Source organism: Drechmeria coniospora, chromosome 02 (genome assembly GCF_001625195.1).
Source record: "Drechmeria coniospora strain ARSEF 6962 chromosome 02, whole genome shotgun sequence".
Taxonomy (NCBI): domain Eukaryota; kingdom Fungi; phylum Ascomycota; class Sordariomycetes; order Hypocreales; family Ophiocordycipitaceae; genus Drechmeria; species Drechmeria coniospora.
The window spans coordinates 1,768,677-1,790,292 of record NC_054390.1 but is presented as its reverse complement, the minus strand read 5'-3'; the positions used below and the strand labels follow the sequence as shown (position 1 = coordinate 1,790,292).

At 32.0% G+C, this 21,616-nt stretch overlaps 2 protein-coding genes across 2 annotated transcripts; one reads left to right on the top strand and one right to left on the bottom strand.

The window, feature by feature from the left end:
* Nucleotides 1-19,426: 19,426 nt before the first annotated feature.
* Nucleotides 19,427-20,271, top strand: DCS_03712 (small nuclear ribonucleoprotein; the record flags this gene model as incomplete). The annotated part of the gene is made up of 3 exons (XM_040801028.1): nt 19,427-19,452; nt 19,510-19,829; nt 19,886-20,271. 3 exons carry the CDS (start codon nt 19,427-19,429, stop codon nt 20,269-20,271), a joined length of 732 nt encoding a protein of 243 aa, XP_040656061.1.
* A 189-nt stretch (nt 20,272-20,460) lies between these two features.
* Nucleotides 20,461-21,567, bottom strand: DCS_03711 (uncharacterized protein; the record flags this gene model as incomplete). The annotated part of the gene is made up of 5 exons (XM_040801027.1): nt 20,461-20,622; nt 20,877-21,235; nt 21,308-21,318; nt 21,379-21,491; nt 21,553-21,567. 5 exons carry the CDS (start codon nt 21,565-21,567, stop codon nt 20,461-20,463), a joined length of 660 nt encoding a protein of 219 aa, XP_040656060.1.
* Between the last annotated feature and the right edge of the window lie 49 nt (nt 21,568-21,616).

The window sequence follows — 21,616 nt, the reverse complement described above, 5'->3', positions numbered from 1 at the left end:
AACTTTTACAATAATATACTTAATCTATATAATAACTTAATACTATTATTCTATAGATATAAGATTAACTAAATATAATTAAGTTAACTCTTAGCAATCTTAGTAATAATACTACTATTATAAAGATAAAGGATTCTAACTCTAGCTATAAGTTAAATAAAAAAGTCTATTAATTCCTAGAATACGCAAAACTTAAAGGTACCGAAAATTACAAGCTATAGGAGCAATCCCTATTAATTTAACTTTAAGCCCTAGACCTAGAAAGTTTTTTAAATAAACCTTTAATTATATCTAACTTCTTAAGCAAAAATTAGGCCTATTTATTTATACTATTACGGGATAGCTATACGGAAGAAACCTTAGTATCTATTGTATAGATTAAAAACCTAACTAAGGTTTTCCTACTATTAAAAAAATAATACTCTAAAGGTTATAAAGCTAAATGCTCTAACCTATATAACGCTTACTATACCCTTATATTTAAGGGGTACAAAGGAATACTTAAGGTATTTATTACTAAATTTAATAGTTAACTTACTAGGCTATAACTAACCGAAGTAATAATTAATCTACTAGATTAAGCTAACCGATACCTTATAATAGTTAAGCCTATTTTTCTACAATAGGTTGCTATATAACGCAATACTATTTAGTCTTCCCGAGCCTTAGGACTTAAAACAAATACCCTAGGTTTACAATACCTTATAGTTAACCTTTTAGAAAAAAATTAAAACTTTAGTACTACTAAATCGAATATATTTAGCTATAAAGTATCCTAAGTACCTAAGAAAAAAAAGAAGGGAAATAGATCTACTAAATCTAGTTAACCTAGTTAATTTAATAAAATAAGCTAATCCAATAAAATAAGCTAATCCAATAAATCTAACAAATCGACTAAGTAATTAAAGAATACTACTAGTTTCCTAGTTAGTAACTACAGCCTAACCGCCGGCTGTATAGACTTACCTAATTCCTATTAAGAATTAAATACCAATTCTAACTCTATATAAGAATTAGAAATATTACCTAGCTTAAGTAATATTAGTATACTATATAGTATTACTAATACTAATATATACTATATAGGCCTACTTTACAATACTAGCTTAACCTACTATTTAGTAAATAATCGGTCTAAGTTTATAACCTTTAGACTAATTGCAAAATCTTAGGCAAAACTAATTACTACTAAAGGTAGTCCAATTTACTCTAGTAGAATTAGAAACGCTAAATTTATAGTATTAATTAATACTAATCTACTAACCTATAGTACTCTTATACTATAAAAGGTACTATATATTCTAAAACTAAAAGTTAATATTATTAATAGGATATATTACTATAAATTAAGAGGAACGCTTATTAAGGAATCCCTATATAACTTAAACCGAAAAGTATATAGCCTACTTAACTTCTAGAGGTACGGCTTCTTCCTATAACAAGAAGGCCTAAATACGCCCTATCTAAGAAAACTAAACTTAGCCTACTTAAGCTACTAAAATAGCTATAGAATAGTAGTAGAAATTCCCTTACAGTAACCTCCCTAGGCCAACGAGGCAGAAGACTAGTCGGTACCTAAATTGGTACCCCAGTCGGTACCTAGATTAGTGCCTAGGTCGGTACCTAAATCGGTACTAAGGTCGGTATTTAGTCCAGTACCTAGACCGGAACCTAGACTAGGACCAGGTCCTAGCCCAACTACTAGTTCGGCTAATTCAAGGGACCTTACTAAAGCTACCCTATATAAAGACCCTATAGAGGACCTAATCCCTATAGAGGCAATAGACCTCTTAACAGTCCCTACTGTTAGTACTAAGGAATAGGCTATTCCGACTACTAGTACGGAATCCAGCAATCAGTCTTACCAAAGACTATTGCAATAAGCAAGCATCTAGTACATCCGACTAGGACATATTAGTCTACTACTTCTAAAAAAGACTAGTAAAATTACTAGTAGGTTACCTAACTTTTCGTCTATTAAGGTTACCGATTTTTAATACCTTACCTATATACGGGCAAAATCTACTAAACAATAGTTAAGGGATCCAATTAAGGATCCAGACTATATACTTAACTTAATCAAAGGGAATATATTTAGGATTAAACTTATATCCTATAATTAGAAGTCTATTAGACTAATACTTATCGATTATAAATCCTAATTCTATTAGGTATATATTCTTCCTAATAAGGAAGGACTAATAATCCTTTAGGCTATAAAGAACTTCTTTTAAAGCCTAAAAACATACTATAGCCGTTACCCAAAAAGGCTATTTTATAATAAAGGACCTAAAATTAATATACTGCTTTAGGACTAGTTAGGTACTAAAGGAATACTATTCAATACGTCTTACCTATATACCCCTAAACAAAATAGACTTACCGAACAATCTATATCAGTTATTCTAGACCGGCTATAAGTAACTATAATTTAGGCTAGCCTCCTACTATTCCTTTAGTCTACTATACTTCCTACTATAGTTAACCTAGTTAACTATACTGCAATTACTAATAGGGATCTAAGCCCCTACTAATTACTTAAGCAGGAGTTACAAGGGCTAAAAACGCTACTAAACCTTACAGCCTATAAGGCTATTAGTACCTACTGCAAAGTCCTAATCCCTTACCAGAAACGGATTTAAAGTACCAAATTAGTACAACGCATAAAACCAGTAAGGCTACTAGTAACGCTAGGTTTAAAAACATACCTTATATATATACCTTCTAGAAGGGCAATTATAAAAACTACTTTCCTAAAAGTCCTAAAAGGTATCGGCCCTATCTCCTAAGGACTTTAATAACTACTAAGTCCTAATCTCTAAGGACTAAAGTTAGAGGGGGAAATTAAGATAAAAGACTATATCTCGCAAAATACCTCTAGTCCCCTAATACCTAGGGAGACAAAGGGGGCCAACAGACCTACTAGCCCTACTAAGGCTAGTAGACCTACTAGTCCTACTAGGACCAGTAGGTTGCAAGGAACCAACGGACCTACTAGCCCTACTAGGGCTAGTAAACCTATTAGTCCTACTAGGACCAGTAGGTTGCAAGGAACCAACGGACCTACTAGTCCTACTAGGACTAGTAGACCTATTAGTCCTACTAGGACCAGTAGGTTGCAAGAAGCCAACGGACCAACTAGTCCTACTAGGACTAGCGCAATAGAGGGGGTCCTAGCCTAGCCAATAGAGGATCTACTAAATACCTTTCTTCCAAATGCACTAAAACCAAAAGATAACCCTAACCCAATAGATCTTAACCTAGCGTATTGGATCCAGGACCTATACTACTAAGCTAAGGTAAAGTAACTACTAAATAGTAATAAGCCTACTAGCTGGAAGTAAGTACTTAAATTAAACAATAAAGACTAGTAAATAAGTACTATATTCTTAGAATTCCAGTAACTTATCTAGGCAGGGGTATTTTATTTTATCCCCCTTTAAGAAATACTAACTAGTAGATAACTTCTAAAAAGCTAACTTATACTATAAGTTAAAAAGGATTAGCAGAATAACCCTATTAAATTTAAGGTATAACTAGTAGCTAAGGGATTTATACAAATTAAAGGCCTTAATTATATTAAGACTTTTGTAACTACTAGTATTCTACCTACCTAAAGGATACTACTAGCCCTAGCCGCTTAGAACAACTAGTATATTAAATAAATTAACTTTATTAGTACTTTCCTAAACAGTAAGCTACCTAAAGTTAATTACTTTAAAATTCCTAAGGGACTAAAAGTATTTATTAATCTTAATAAGACTAATAATTTAACTAAGCTACTAGCTAAGCTAGGCTATAACCTAGTAGTTAAATAAGGTATCCTTTTAAAAAAGGTACTCTATAGCCTAAAACAAGGACCTAAAGAGTAGCAAGAGGCACTTACCAAACTACTATACTAATACAGATATAGCCCTCTAGTATTTAATCCGGCTATCTACTATAATAGTACTACTAGTACTTATATAGTTAGCTATATTAATAACTACCTACTTATTAAACCAAACCTTATATATATTAATAAGTTAAAATAATAACTATATAAGGTATACCTAATTAAAGACTATAAATAGGCTGCCTTTTTCTTAAGCATATAGATTAATTAAACAACTAAGGGTATTACCCTTAGCTAAAAAGGGTATATTAAGGAAGCCCTAACTCAATTTAGGTTAAAGGAGGCCAAGGTAATAGTAATACCGCTACAGCTAGAAGTACTTAAGCAGGCTATTACAATACCCTTTACTCCCTTATCTACAACTAACTAACTAGTATACTAATAGATAGTAGGGACTTTAATATACCTTATGCTATTAACCCGACTAAATATAGCCTTTGCAATCCAATAGCTATCTCGATATATACACTAAGCTACTAGTCTATAGCTATTAGCCGGTAAGAACCTCCTTTAATATCTAAAAGGAACTATAAATCTAGCTATTTACTACTAGTCTAAGTCTACAGTACCTAACCTACTTAGATTTTCCAATAATAACTTTATAAGTAACTTAAATTCTTCTAAGTCTACCTATAAGTACCTCTTTACCCTAGTAGGTAGACCAATCTACTAGAAATTAAAAAGGGCTAATACTATTACTCTTTTTACTATAGAGGTAGAATTAGATACCCTACTAAAAGCTATTCGGAAACTTAAATAGCTAGATAGTCTATTTTCAGAAATAGGTAAGGGTCTTAAGAAGCCTATTCTACTTCTATATAATAATAATAAATCTATCTCTAATACTAATAACTCTAATTAGTATAACCAAATAAAGTATATACTACTAAAGTTCCGGTATATTTAGTAAGAAGCAGCAAACGGACTAGCTAAAATTAGTTACCTAAATACTAAGTCTATACCTACCAACGGCCTTACTAAGGCCCTTACTGCTAATCTCTTCTAATACTACCTTAGCCTACTAGGTTTCTAAGGGATCCCTATTTAGCAGTAGTTATACTAGCTAAATAGAGGGGGTATTACAATACTAGTATTTATACTAATAAGACTACCTAAATAGGATACTATCCTATTGCTACTACTACTAGTAGTAATAGCTAGGAGTACTACTACTAGTAAATATACTATACTATACTATAAGTATTAGTAAGTATATAGAGTTAACTAATAGTATACAATATACTACTTCTCCGAACTACAACTCGAAGCAACTACTAGTAGTACTACTATTAGCTAACCTACTACTACAACCTAACCTATATATATAGTAGTCAGTTAACTACTAGAGTTAATTAATCGGAATACCAATTAATATTCTCCTAACAACTACTAGCCGTTACTAGCTAAGAGTACTACTCTTAGCAATTTAAACTATAGTACAGGGATAACTAAGCTAGTAACTTACTATATAAATATAACTAAGCAGGTAACCTACTATACGGTATAATAGACTAGCCACCTAACTTAACAGGCTTATATATACGTATATTAGTATAACAGTTATAGTCTTAACTTAGGCATACTAAGTTATCGCAAATCGTATATACGTACATTAGTATAGCAGTTATAGTCTTAACCTAAGAACCTAAGGTTATCGAGGTACTACCTCCAAGACATAAATAGTCCTATTTCTCCTATACTATACTTAATAGAATAATTGCATTCGTTTATATAATTTAGTACTACTAAGTTTATACTCTTACCTAGTTACTAACTGGTACCCATTTTGCTATTACCAATAGCCTAATTAATTCCCTAGTCCGTACGATATACTTCTACTACCCCTCTTCTTGCGCATCCAAATTGCAAGAACTAGTACTAATACTAATAGGATAGCATTCTATTTAGGTAGTCTTACTAATATAAATACTAGTATTTTAATAATAACTCTTACTCTATTATCCGCAACCGACTAACTAGTATACTAACAAATAATAGGGACTTTAATATATCTTATACTACTAACCTAACTAAATATAGCCTTTACTGTCCAATAGCTATCTCAGTATATATATTAGGCTACTAGTCTATAGCTATTAGCCGGTAAGAACTTCCTTTAATACCTAAAAGGAACTATAGACCTAGCTATTTACTATTAGTCTAAGTTAATAATACCTAACCTATCTAAATATTCTAATAGCAACTTTACAGGTAACTTAAACTCTTTTAAGTCTACCTATAAGTACTTCTTTACCCTAGTAAGTAGACTAATCTACTAGAAATTAAAAAGGGCTAGTACTATTACTCTTTCTACTATAAAGGCAGAATCGGATGCCTTACTGGAAGTAATTCGGGAACTTAAATAGCTAGACAGTCTATTTATAGAAATCGATAAAGGCCTTAAAAAACCTATCCTACTTTTATACAATAACAACGGATCTATCTCTAACGCTAATAATCCCAATTAGTATAACCGAATAAAGCATATACTACTAAAGTTCCAGTATATTCGGTAAGAAGTAACTAATAGGCTAGCCAAAATCAATTACCTAAATACTAAGTCTATACCTACTAATAGTCTTACTAAGGCCCTTACTGCTAATCTCTTTTAATGCTACCTTAGCCTACTAGGTCTCTAAGGGATCCCTATTTAGTAGTAGTTATACTAGCTAAATAGAGGGGGTATTAAAATACTAGGATTTATACTAGTAAGACTACCTAAATAGAATACTATCCTATTATTACTACTACTAGTAGTAACTATTAGAAGTACTACTACTAGTAGATATACTATACTATACTAAGAGTATAAGTAAGTATATAGAGCTAACTAATAGTATATAATATACTATTTCTCTAAACTATTATTAAAAATACTTACCTAATTAGGTATAGTACAGAATACTCTAAAATATTCTAGAATATTCTAGAATATTCTATACCCTACTTATAGAATGTACTAGAACTTCTTAGAATAAGCCGGAATATTACTTACCCTACTTATAGAATAAGCTAGAACTTCTTAGAATAAGCCGGAACAGTCTTTACTATACTTCTATACCTATATAAGGCAGTAGCTATTCCCTTAAAATAGTTTTTCCTTTTAAATATAATTATATTTATTTATATAATTTAGTACTACTAAGTTTATACTCTTATCCAGTTACTAACTGGTTCCCCTTATACTATTACTAATAGCTTAATTAATTCCTTAGTCCGTACAATATACTTTTATTACTCCTCCTCTTACGTACCTAAATTGCAAGAATAAGTACTTTAGGTCTTACTATACCTATTACTATTTATTCTTCTATAGGGCTAAGATTTAAAAAAGTATATTTCTATTTAGGTATATATTTAGTTAAACTCTATATAGACTTTTACTATAAAGTCCTCTATAACTTACTAAAAGTTAATTTCTTTAGGCTTCCCCTTATTTATTTAACTTATAATAGTTAGGTTTTTCCTTCCTCCTAACTAATATAAGTATAGTCTTTTAAATATTATAAAGTTATTTAGTAATTACTTTAGGGCTCTTAATAATATTTATTAAAAAACTTTAAAAAAAGAAAACTACTTAATAACTAGGGCTTTTAGTTATATATATTCTTCCTAGTACGTCCCTTAGTTCCCTTTGTTCTTATATATTAGGCTAAGCCTAATACTATAATAATTTACTTTATAAATGAACTTATAGGCTTTATAATATATAGTATTTAAGTATACTATATATATTTAGTTCTTTATAACTACTTCGTCCTATAGCTTCTATAAGTTAAGGTCTTGAAATAACTATAATCCTAATAGTAAATTACTAAATAGCTACTCTATAAATATACTATAGGTACTAGAATAACTCTAGAAATTATTAATTAATATAGGTTATAATACTTATTATATAGCTTAGGGTTAGTACTTTATATCTTACTACTTATAATAATTGTAAGGCGCGCTACAGGCGTATAGGCCTTATAAGCGAATGTAAGGTGCAGTACCCGCACTAAGTGCGGATACTAGTGGATCTTTTAATAGTTTGGCCATTTAGTCGAATGGTTAACTAGTCTATTGTCCATATAGGTATACCTCCCTATATGTATTACAATTATATCCGCACTTAGTAGGTCTTCTAGGTTACGTATACATACGAGCGAGGGTTATAGGTTCGAGCCAGAGCACTACTATAATACTAAAAAGAACTCTACAGCAACGGGCTCTACGTTAGGCTTATAGGAACAAGGAAGATATAGGCGCGCTAGCCGGGCCGCAGCTTATTTGCCTAAGAACCTAGGGGTTCGCATTCGTTAGACCCTTAACCTCAGCTAACTAAGGTACCTAGCAATACAAGGGACCGTATTGTTAGGAGAGGGGATAGTTGTAAGGCGCGCTATAAGCGTATAGGCCTTATAAGCGAATGTAAGGTACAGTACCCGTACTAAGTGCGGATACTAGCGGATCTTTTAACAGTTTAGCCATTTAGTCGAACGGTTAACTAGTCTATTGTCTATATAGGCATACCTCCCCATATGTATTATAATAATAGTATATTTAGTTATTATACTTAAGATTTAGGTTTATATTATAAGTAAAAATTAAACTATAAGAATTTCTTAACCTATTATACCTAGTACTTAGAGATTTCCTATAGTTAAGTAAAGTACTTTAGGCTCTTATACTTAATTAAGACTATAAGTAATATAAATATACCTTATAGATTTACTTACTATACTTCTAGGTAATATACTCTTACAATTTGGATGCATAAGAAGAGGGGTAGTAGAAGTATATTGTACGGACTAGGGAATTAATCAGACTATTAGTAATAGCAAAATAGGCACTAGTTAGTAACTGGGTAAGAGTGCAAACTTAGTAGTACTAAATTATATAAATAAATACAATTATTCTATTAAGTATAGTATAGGAGAAATAGGACTATTTATATCTTAAAGGTAGTACCTTAATAACCTTAGGTTCCTAGGTCGAGACTATAACTGCTATACTAATATATATATATACGATTTGCAATAACCTAGTATACCTAAGTCGAGACTATAATTACCGTACTAAGGTACGTATATATAAGCCTGTTAAGTTAGGTAGCTAGTCTATTATACTGTACAGTAGGTTACCTACTTAGTTGTATTTATACAGTAAGTTACCGGCTTAGTTATCCCTATACTATAGTTTAAATTGCTAAGAGTAGTACTTTTAGCTAGTAACGGCTGGTAGTTGTTAGGAGAATATTAATTAGTATTCCGATTAATTAACTTTAGTAGTCGACTAACTACTATATATATAGGTTAGGTTGTAGTAGTAGGTTGGCTAACAGTAGTACTACCGGTAGTTACTTTAAGTTATAGTTCGGAAAAGTAGTATATTGTATACTATTAGTTAACTCTATATACTTACTAATACTTACAGTATAGTATAGTATATTTACTAGTAGTAGTACTCCTAGCTATTACTACTAGTAGTAGTAGCAATAGGATAGTATCCTATTTAGGTAGTCTTACTAATATAAATATTAGTATTTTTAATACCTCCTCTATTTAGCTAGTATAACTATTGCTAAATAGGGATCCCTTAGAGACTTAGTAGGCTAAGGTAGCGTTAGAAGAGATTAGCGGTAAGGGCCTTAGTAAGGCTGTCGGTAGGTATAGACTTAGTATTTAGGTAACTAATTTTAGCTAGTCCGTTTACTGCTTCTTACCGAATATACTGGAACTTTAGTAGTATATACTTTATTCGGTTATATTAATTAGGGTTATTAGTATTAGAGATAGATTTATTATTATTATATAAAAGTAGAATAGGCTTCTTAAGACCCTTACCTATTTCTATAAATAGACTATTTAGCTATTAAAGTTCCCGAATAGCTTTTAGTAGGGTATCCGATTTTACCTTTACAGTAAAAAGAGCAATAGTATTAGCCCTTTTTAATTTTTAGTAAATTAGTCTACCTACTAGGGTAAAGAGGTACCTATAGGTAGACTTAAAAGAATCTAAGTTACCTATAAAGTTACTATTAGAAAATCTAAGTAGGTTAGGTACTATAGACTTAGACTAATAGTAAATAGCTAGATCTATAGTTCCTTTTAGATATCGAAGGAGGTTCTTACCGGCTAATAGCTATAGACTAATAGCCTAATATATATACTAAGATAGCTATTGGATTATAAAGGCTATATTTAGTTAGGTTAATAGCATAAGGTATATTAAAGTCCCTACTATCTATTAGTATATTAGTTAGTCGGTTGCAGATAAGGGAGCAAGGGGTATTGTAATAGCCTGCTTAAGTACTCTTAGCTATAGCGGTATTACTACTACTTTAGCCTCGTTTAACCTAAATTGGATTAGGGCTTCCTTAATATACCCTTTTTGGCTAAGGGTAATACCCTTAGTTATTTAACTAATCTATATACTTAAGAAGAAGGCGGCCTATCCGTAGTCTTTAATTAGGTATACCTTATATAGTTATTGTTTTAACTTATTAATATATATAAGGTTTAGTCCAATAAGTAGGTAGTCGTTAATATAGCTAACTATATAAGTACTAGTAGTACTATTATATTAGATAGCTAGATTAAATACTAAAGGGCTGTATCCGTATTGGTATAGTAGTTTGGTAAGTACCTCCTGTTACTTTTTAGGTCCTTATTTTAGGCTATAGAGTGCCTTTTTTAAAAGGATACCTTGTTTAACTACTGGGTTATAGCCTAGCTTAGCTAGTAGCTTAGCTAAATTATTAGTCTTATTAAGACTAATAAATACTTCTAGTCCCTTAGGAATTTTAAGGTAATTAACTTTAGGTAGCTTACTGTTTAGGAAAGTACTAATAAAGTTAATCTATTTAATATACTAGTTATTTTAGGCGGCTAGGGCTAGTAGTATCCTTTAGGTAGGTAGAATACTAGTAGTTATAAAAGTCTTAATATAATTAAGGCCTTTAATTTATATAAATCCCTTAGCTATTAGTTATACCTTAAATTTAATAGGGTTATTTTACTAATCCTTTTTAACTTATAGTATAAGTTAGCTTTTTAGAAGTTATCTACTAGTTAGTATTTCTTAAAGGGGGATAAAATAAAATACCCCTACCTAGATAAGTTACTAGAATTCTAAGAATATAATACTTATCTACTAGTCTTTGTTATTTAACTTAAGTACCTGCTTTTAGCTAGTAGGCTTACTACTATTTAGTAGTTACTTTACCTTAGCTTAGTAGTATAGGTCCTGGATCCAATACGCTAGGTTAAGATCTATTGGGTTAGGGTTGTCTTTTGGTTTTAGTACATTTAGAAGAAAGGTATTTAGTAGATCCTTTATTAGCTGGGCTAGGACCCCCTTTATTGTGCTAGTCCTAGTAGGACTAGTTGGTCCGTTAGCTTCTTGTAACTTACTAGTCCTAGTAGGACTAGTAGGTCTACTAGTCCTAGTAGGACTAGTAGGTCCGTTGGTTTCTTGCAACCTACTAGTCCTAGTAGGACTAATAGGTCTACTAGCCCTAGTAGGGCTAGTAGGTCCGTTGGTTCCTTGCAACCTACTGGTCCTAGTAGGACTAGTAGGTCTACTAGCTTTAGTAGGGCTAGTAGGTCCGTTGGCCCCCTTTGTTTCCCTAGGTGTTAGGGGACTAGAGGTATTTTGCAAGATATAGTCTTCTATCTTAATTTCCCTCTTTAACTTTAGTCCTTGGAGACTAGGACTTAGTAGTTATTAAAGTCCTTGGGAGATAGGGCTAATACCTTCTAGGACTTTTAGGAAGGTAGTTTTTATAACTACCCTTCTAGAAGGTATATATATAAGGTATATTTTTGAACCTAGCGTTACTAGTAGCCTTACTAGTTCTATGCATTATACTAATTTGGTACTTTAAATCCGTTTCTGGTAAGGGATTAGAACTTTACAATAGGTACTAATAGCCTTATAGGCTGTAAGGTTTAGTAGCGTTTTTAGCCCTTATAACTCCTGCTTAAGCAATTAGTAGGGGCTTAGATCCCTATTAGTAATTGCAGTATAGTTAACTAGGTTAACTATAGTAGGAAGTATAGTAGACTAAAGGAATAGTAAGAGGCCGGCCTAAATTATAGTTACTTATAGCTAGTCCAGAATAACTTATATAGATTGTTCGGTAAGTCTATTTTATTCGGGGGTATATAGGTAAGACGTATTGAATAGTATTCCTTTAGTACCTAACTAGTCCTAAAGCAGTATATTAATTTTAGGTCCTTTATTATAAAATAGCCTTTTTGGGTAATAGCTATAGTATGTTTTTAGGCTTTAAAAGAAGTTCTTTATAGCCTAAAGGATTATTAGTCCTTCCTTATTGGGTAGGATATATACTTAATGGAATTAGGATTTGCAATTAATAAGTATTAGTCTAATAGACTTCCGATTGTAGGATATAGGTTTAATCCCGAATGTATCCCTTTCGATTAAGTTAAGTATATAGTTTGGATTCTTAATTGGATCCCTTAACTATTATTTAGTAAATTTTGCCCGTATATAGGTAAGGTATTGAAAATCGGTAACCTTAATAAACGAAAAGTTAGGTAACCTACTAGTAATTTTACTAGTCTTTTTTAAAAGTAGTAGACTAATGTATTTTAGTTAGATATACTAAATGCCTGCTTATTGTAATAGTCTTTGGTAAGACTGGTTATTGGATTCCGTACTAATAGTCGGAATAGCCTGTTCCTTAGTACTAATAGTAGGGACTGCTAGTAGGTCTATTGCCTCTATAGGGATTAGGTCCTCTATAGGGTCTTTGTATAGGGCAGCCTTAGTAAGGTCCCTTGAATTAGCCGAATTAGTAGTTAGGCTAGGACCTAGTCTTAGTCTAGGTCCCGGTCTAGGTACTGGACTAGATACCGACCTTAGTACCGATCTAGGTACCGACCTAGGTACCGATTTAGGTACCGACTAGGGTACTGATTTAGGTACCGACTAGTCTTTTGCCTTATTAGCCTAGGGAGGTTACTGTAAGGGAATTTCTACTACTATTCCGTAGCTACTATAGTAGCTTAAGTAGGCTAAGTTTAGTTTTTTTAGATAGAGTATATTTAGGCCTTCTTATTATAGGAAGAATCCGTACCTCTAGAAGTTAAGTAGGCTATATACTTTTCGGTTCGAGTTATATAGGAATTCCTTAATAAGTATTCCCCTTAATTTATAGTAATATATCCTACTAATAATATTAACTTTTAGTTTCGGAATATATAGTACCTTTTGTAGTATAAGAGTACTATAGGTTAGTAGATTGGTATTAATTAATACCGTAAATTTAGTATTTCTAATTCTACTAAGGTAGATTGGACTACCTTTAGTAGTAATTAGTTTTGCCTAAGATTTTGCAATTAGTCTAAAGGTTATAAACTTAAACTAATTATTTACTAAATAGTAGGTTAAGCTAGTATCGTAAAGTAGGCCTATATAGTATATATTAGTATTAGTAATACTATATAGTATACTAATATTACCTAAGTTAGGTAATATTTTTAATTCTTATATAGAGTTAGAATTAGTATTTAATTCTTAATAGGAATTAGGTAAGTCTATATAGCTAGCGGTTAGGCTATAGTTACTAACTAGGAAACTAATAGTATCCTTTAATTACTTAATCGATTTATTGGATTTATTGGATTAGCTTGTTTTACTAGATTAGCTTATTTTGCTAGATTAACTAAATTAACTAAATTTAGTAGATTTATTTCCCTTCTTCTTTTTCTTAGGTACTTAGGATACCTTATAGCTAAATATATTTAATCCAGTAGTACTAGAGTTTCGATTTTCTTCTAGAAGGTTAATTATAAGGTATTGTAAACCTAGGGTATCTGTTTTAAGTCCTAAGGCTCGGGAAGACTAAATAGTATTGTATTGTATAGCAACCTATTATAGAAAAATAGGCTTAACTATTATAAGGTATTAGTTAGCTTAATTTAGTAGATTAATTATTACTCTAGCTAGTTATAGCCTAGTAAGTTAACTATTAAATTTAGTATTAAATACCTTAAGTATTCCTTTATACTCCTTAAATATAAGGGTATAGTAAGTATTGTATAGGTTAGAGCGTTTAGCTTTATAACCTTTAGAGTATTATTTTTTTAATAGTAGGAAAACCTTAGTTAGGTTTTTAATCTATATAATAGATACTAAGGTTTCTTCCGTATAGCTATCCTATAATAGTATAAGTAAATAGGCCTAATTTCTACTTAAGAAGTTAAATATAATTAAAGGTTTATTTAGAAAACTTTTTAGGTCTAGGGCTTAAAGTTAAATTAATAGGAATTACTCCTATAGCTTATAATTCTTAGTACCTTTAAGTTTTGCGTATTTTGGGAATTAATAGACTTTTTTGTTTAACTTATAGCTAAAGTTAGAATCCTTTATCTTTATAATAGTAGTACTATTACTAAGATTGCTAAGAGTTAACTTAATTATATTTAGTTAATCTTATATCTATAGAATAATAGTATTAAGTTATTGTATAGATTAAGTATATTATTATAAAAGTTTATCGATTTATATTTACTATACTAGTAAACGTTTTTCGATTTCCAATAGGTTAGTTCCCTAACCTCGGTTGGTAGGATCTATTTTCTAGTTAGTAACTAAATTCCAATCTTACCTTACTTACCTAGCTAGTAATATTAGTAATTAGGTATCCTACTAGTAGTACTAATAGGGAAGGGAGCTATAGCTTAGAGACCGAGCGTTACTAGTAGTACTAGTAGATAACGTACTAGTAGTACTAATAGTTAGGGAAGCCGTAGTTTAATAACTAAGAATTACTAGTAGTATTAGTAAATAACGTACTAGTAGTACTAGTAGTTAGGGGAGCCGTAGTTTAGTAACTAAGCATTACTAGTAGTACTAATAGGTAACTTAGTAAGTTATAGGATTTAATTAATTATTACTAGTAGTACTAGTAGGTAACTTAGTAAGTTGCAAAGATTAATTCCGGAGGATTAATTATAGTCCTTTTGGGCTTATAACCTCTTGCAATTTAGATACATAAGAAGAAGGGTAGTAGAAGTATATCGTACGGACTAAGGAATCAATTAGGCTATTAGTAATAGTAAAATAGGTACTAGTTAGTAACTAGGTAAGAGTACAAGCTTAGTAGTACTAAATTATACAAACGAATATAATTATTCTATTAAGTACAGTACAGGAGAAATAGGACTATTTATATCTTAGAGGTAGTACCTTAACAACCTTAGGTTCCTGGGTCGAGACTATAACTACTATACTAATATACGTATATACAATTTGCAATAACTTAGTATACCTAGGTCGAGACTATAACTACTATACTAATATGCGTATATACGATCTGCGATAACCCAGTATACCTAAGTCGAGACTATAATTACCGTACTAAGGTACGCATATATAAGCCTATTAAGTCAGGTGGCCAGTCCATTATACCGCGCAGTAGGTCACCTACTTAGTCGTATTCGTACAGTAAGTTACCGGCTTAGTTATCCCTGTACTATAGTTCAAATTGCTAAGAGTAGTACTCTTAGCTAGCAACGGCTGGTAGTCGTTAGGAGAATATCAATTAGTATTCCGATCAATTAACTCCAGTAGTCGACTAACTACTATATATATAGGTTAGGTTGTAGTAGTAGGTTGGCTAACAGTAGTACTACCGGCAGTCGCTCCGAGTCGTAGTTCGGAGAAGTAGTATATTGTATACTATTAGTTAACTCTATATACTTACTAATACTCGCAGTATAGTATAGCATATTTGCTAGTAGTAGTACTCCTAGCTGTTGCTACTAGTAGTAGTAGCAATAGGATAGTATCCTATTTGGGTAGTCTTACTAGTATAAATACTAGTATTTTTAACATATACTACTACTAAGAGTTCCTTATTATATACTATATAGTTAGACTCTATAGCTATTAATTTTATTAAATAATATATAACTAAGTATAAAATACTTTTTTTATTTACCTATAATAGGTATACTCCTAAAGCTATACTAAAATAATTTACTTTTGTAAGTATTAGTTTTTCTATATTATTATAACAATATTGTATATTGTATTCTCTTCCTAGCCTACCCTACACTCTCTATTACGTAACGCGCGGACCGTCTGAGTATATAGGCCCTTCCTCTCCGCCCTTACTGTTTTCTGTCTCTTTTCTTCCTCCTTAGTTCGGAAATTCTATAGTCTTTGCATATACTGCCTTCCTGCTAGTCAGCTTCGTAATAATTATATTATATTAGTATTAAGTATAATATAAATAAGTACTTAAGCTCTTTAAGTATATTCCTTTTATTATTTATTTAGTAAAATAGCTACTCTTTATAAGTAAGCTAAAATAAAAATAATATTAATTTTATAAACTAAGGGATATACTCTTAGTAAAAGTTATTAACTCTTAAAAAACTATATACCCCTTAAATAGTTTTTAGTACTTCTTAATTATTAATAGTAACTACTTTAGATAAATTAATTTAAATTTCTACTCTTACTTAGGTAATATAGCTAAAGTACTTAACTACTTTTATAATAAAGGTATACTTATTAAGTCTAAGTATAGGCCTATCTTATATAGGTATTAAAGTACCCTTTTAATATTCTATATATAGTTTACCTTAGAACTACTTATATAGACTAGAATATTATTTTAAAAAGCTATTACAAAATTACTTAAGTCCGTTCTAATTACCTTATTAATATAATACTAAAATATTATAGGAGTACTTATAAGTTTAAATAGGTAGATTAACTATTTAAATAAGCTTATATAAGTATAAAATACTATAAGGTACTAACTATTAGGTATAATATAAATCTTATAAAAGACTACACCTATATATTAAGTTTTATAAACTAATAGGCTTCTAATAGGGAGTATAGTATTTCTTTTATTAATAGTAATAGGTACTTATTTTATATTTTAATTTTATTTAATATATAATAATTTATATATATATACTACTCCTCCTTTAGATTTTTAACTAATAAGATTAGTACTACTACCGCTAAGGAATTAGTATATATTTACCTTTTATTTAATAGTTTAATAATTTACTATTATACTTATTATAACTAGTCCTATAGTATATTATATAAGGGTCCTTATAGTTGCTCTAGGGGCTCCTCGTTAGGCTTATATTATAGCTGAATATAGTAGTTCCATAATCCCTAGTATAATGGAAGACTAAAGGCCTATATTTTATTAAATAAGTTAGTAAACTCCTTTAAGTAAGTGAATAATTACCCCCCTATCCTATTATACTTAATTTTTAGTACTACTTAATAAAGTACTACTAAAATTTTTATTAAGCTAGTAATTACTATTTAGGTCTTTAGTTCTATTATAATAAATAAAATAGTTATAATTCTAAGGTTATAGCTACTATATTCTAAATATATATTTACTACTTATACTACCTAACCTCCTATTACTCTAATTATAAAGCAATATTTAGCTATATTTTGGTTAATACTATAGTACTCTATTTGTAGTAGGCCTAGTATTATATCTTAATTATGGCCTAATACTATATATAGTACTACTAGGGACTCCTAGCTATTTATATGAAGTATAACTTGGAATATATATAAAATATATAGGTATACCTTAGTTAGGTAACCCCTATAGTATATTACTATTATAGTTATCTTTAATTAGTACTATATTAGTAGTAGGATAAGCTTAAGATATAGACTTTAGGCTATATATTTACTAATTATACTATAATAGTTATATCTATAATTAAATTAAATATTTAAGAAGTAAGAAGAATTTATAAGTATTAAAATAAAAAATAATAGTCTATTTAGCTATACCTTAAGTTTATAAACCTACTCCCTTCGATACTTATTCCTTTTACCTTAGTTCTTACTTATACTATCTTACCCCTATATAAGACACTTAGCTTAAGAGTATATTATTTTCTAAAAACGAGTTTAAAAATCCTTTCTATATATTCTCCCTTTCTATATTTACTTAATATATAGATAGATTATATTTTTATTATACTATAGAGGCTAAATCTTATAATTCTTAATAAAGTACTATTTAAATCTGTAGTATAAATAAGAGCCCTTCTCTTTATATATATTAATTATACTATAGGGTACCTAGGTTATATACTAGCTCAATAGTTACTTTTAGCTAGTCCTTATTCCCTAGGTTATTAGATAATAGTACCCAATAGTTACTATATTACTTCCTATTATTTGCATATTGCTATTCTTTATATCTTTTAGGCTATTAGTATAGACTTATTTTTATTATATAGTACTCCTATTAGTAGTAATTTACATTAGACTTAGGGTAGTATTAATATATTATTAATAGTTAAGGGCATCCGTATTAATTATAGTATAGTACTAAGCTATACTTCTGAGAACGCTTAGTACTATTACTATACTAATATTATAACTTATTAGTATATTTACTAAAACTCTTTATGCTATTCGATTAGTACATAAATAATAGTAGTATTGTAATTACTAGGTAGTATATTATTATCTTAATAGTCTATTATTTAATAATTTACGGCGTACTACTTACTGTAATAAGGGGAGATTTCTTAAATATCATAGAGTTACTAGTACTATTAGTACTTAGTAGTTAAAAATAATTATTAAAAATCTATAAAGCTCTAACTCTATAAGGTATTAGAGTTCTTATACTCTAATACCTACTTAGTTATAGGGTAAGAGTTACGTACCCTAGTATATAACTCTATCCTATAATATAATTCTGTCAGGCAAAGCCTAACATTATAACAACTTCCAGATATATATAGTAAGACTCTTAATATGTATACTATACTGATTAAAGTACTACCCTTAAGGTATAAATAGTCCTACTTCTCCTGTACTTCTATTATATAGAATATTGCTCTTTTAAAAATACAATTTGACTTTAAATTCGTATTCCTTGCTTAATTACTAACTAGTGCCTATTTTGCTATTACTAATAGTATTAATTGAAGTTTTAGTCAGTGCAATATACTTTAACTATACTTTTTGAATGCAAATTAAAAGTATAACTAATATAAGTAAAATTATGAAAGCTATTAAAAGATTTAAACTGAGTACGTAATTTAATAGAAGGATATACCTTTAGATTTTAGTCAGTATGCTATATCTTAAAGATAAAGGGCTTATCTTAATTAATTAACTGTCTTAATTATACTAGATACTAATCTTATTAAATTAAGAAGTACTAAATATTGTATTAATAATAGAGGACTTATTTAAAACTGTTAATACATACTATGGCTGTTACCTAAATTTATTCTTTAATAGATTCACTAAAGTTAATTTATTGCTGTAAAATATGCTAGGCGCCCAAGTGCTTGGCTTGTTGCTGGTTTAGTTATGGTGGCATTACTATTGGGATGCGGGAGCTGCCCACTACCTCCGAACTAATTACTATTCAGCATATTCAGACTCAGACATCAGCAACTTCCTTTGTTCCCCAGCGATCATTCTCATGACGTGGTGACCAAGCCTATTTCTCGTTGAAATCTTCCTATCAGAGCTTGAAAGTGACAAATAATGGCCACTGAAAAGCTGGTTTCAACGTGCGTGTCATTGCACTCCGACACGCAAAGGCGGCGTCGCGGCTGACAAGCTTACAGTGTCTACGTCCAGAACTTAGAAGAGAGAGTCAAGATTACCCCAATAACGGAAGCACTGAAGGTTCTTTTCTCCGAGTTTGGTCTGGTTGTCGACATTATTGCCAAGCGGAATCTTCGAGCCAAAGGTCAAGCCTTCGTTGTATTTGCCAATCCCGACGATGCGGCGACGGCCATTGAAGATGCACAAAGTTTCGAGCTATTTGGAAAACCTATGAGGCTATCGATAGCTCGGACACCGAGCGACAAGACTATAGAATCGAAGAGCACTGCCGAAGAATTTGAAGCGCACAAGCGGCGTCGTCATGCAGAGAAAGGCAAGCGTGCACAATTTCCCACTCAAATGCCCATAGAGCGCTAACATGAAACGTCTGTCCAGACAAACGCAAGGCATTTGAGGCCTCTGAGAGTCAGAGATTCCCAAAGAGATGCGCTTTGGGGACACTGGAGACCCGCCCGTCGAAAGTTGCAAAGCCGTCTGGGCTCAAGTCGACGGCTACGACCGCAAATATCGTTCCTGACGAGTACTTGCCACCAAACAAGACATTGTTCCTGCAGAATATTCCAGATGAGTATGATGCCGAGGCATTGACGACTATATTTGGCCGATTTGAGAGACTTCGCGAGATCAGACCAGTCCCAGGTCGGCGCGGTATTGCCTTTGTAGAGTACGAAACAGAACAGGGCGCGATTACAGCGAAAGAAAACACCGCTGGAATGATGCTAGGGGATAATCCTATTAAAGTAACGTATCAACGACAATAGTTTGGGTTTTCAAGCCGGGTAACCTAATCTGCCAATTGTAATGCAGTTGGTCGAATGCCCCGGTGACGACAGGCAGACAGGCAGGATATGAATACAGTTTTGTCAGAGCAAACCATTCAGAAGTCTCTGGTGATGGCTATGTCACTTCTCCTGAGCGAATCGCAGTTACTATGCATCCCAACAGCAAACTTAAAAAATGATGTCCTCATCCTCGTCCGCAGCCAGAATATCCCTTGAATTTTCCACATGACCCTCATGCGCCTCATTCCGCTGTTCTAGTGATGATACCTTACGCTTTGCTTTCATCTCAGCGTCTGCAGCAGCCGTATCGCGGTGCTTCTTGTTCGCCACCTATTGGTTGTCAATGGTGTTAGACCTAGCTGGCAACCAGGACCAGGGATATTAGGATGCCTGCCTTCTTGAGTCTATAAAACTCCTCGCGATCCAGCTCATCCAACTCCGAGTTAATGTACTTGATAGTGTTCTCTGTCCGTGGTATAATGACATGTTCAATCGCGTTGACTAGCTGGCTATTAGCAATGCAAATTCGGCTCGGTTGTCTGACCGTGGCATCCTGGGTTGAGCCCACCGCGTCGATTAACCACCTTAATGACCTCATCAAGTATCACAAAAGCAGTTTGAAGGCTAGCGAGCTCTACGAGTGCCTCGACAGCTCTTGCGTACGTCTCTCTGCAACGTTGGACTTGCTGCCCTCCTTTGCCCAGTCCTGTCAAACCAAAATCGTTGCTGCCTTCGGCAAGATGACTCTCGAAAGCGGGCAAAAGCACTCCAGATACATTTTCCTGTCTTGTACGGATCCGAAATCGTGCCGACTTTGCCGATTCTTGGACCTGATAGCCGATGTCTGTTCCAACGGCATAGGTGACTTCGGCGAGCGAGAAAGCCGCAATCTGCATCACACGTCCCATTTTCCGCTTTGCCTCATCTATTCGTTTGGTAATTTCTACAAAACCACATAATTAGCCAAGAGACAAGGAAATATGCGGCTGGGTTGCTGGGGAGAGTAATAGTTGACCTCGGAATCGTCTAAACAAAAGTAGCACCGTTAGCTTGTATGCCGCACCAAATCAACGCCAGTTTGAATACTTTGTAAGAGCCTCACTCTTCCTTTTCAGCAAGCTATGGCCTGTTTCTGCACCTTTAAGCTTTGCTTTCATTATGCCCAGCGACTGCCGGGTCGGGAAGACGGATTCTCGCTCCTGCATCAATTGTTAGCCAGCTGCATGAACTATACACAAATGGAGTGGGAGGGTCGATTACGGCGGCACCAGACATGATGGGTGATAATGATCAGTTAGGTCTTTCTCGTTGTGAAATTCCGAGG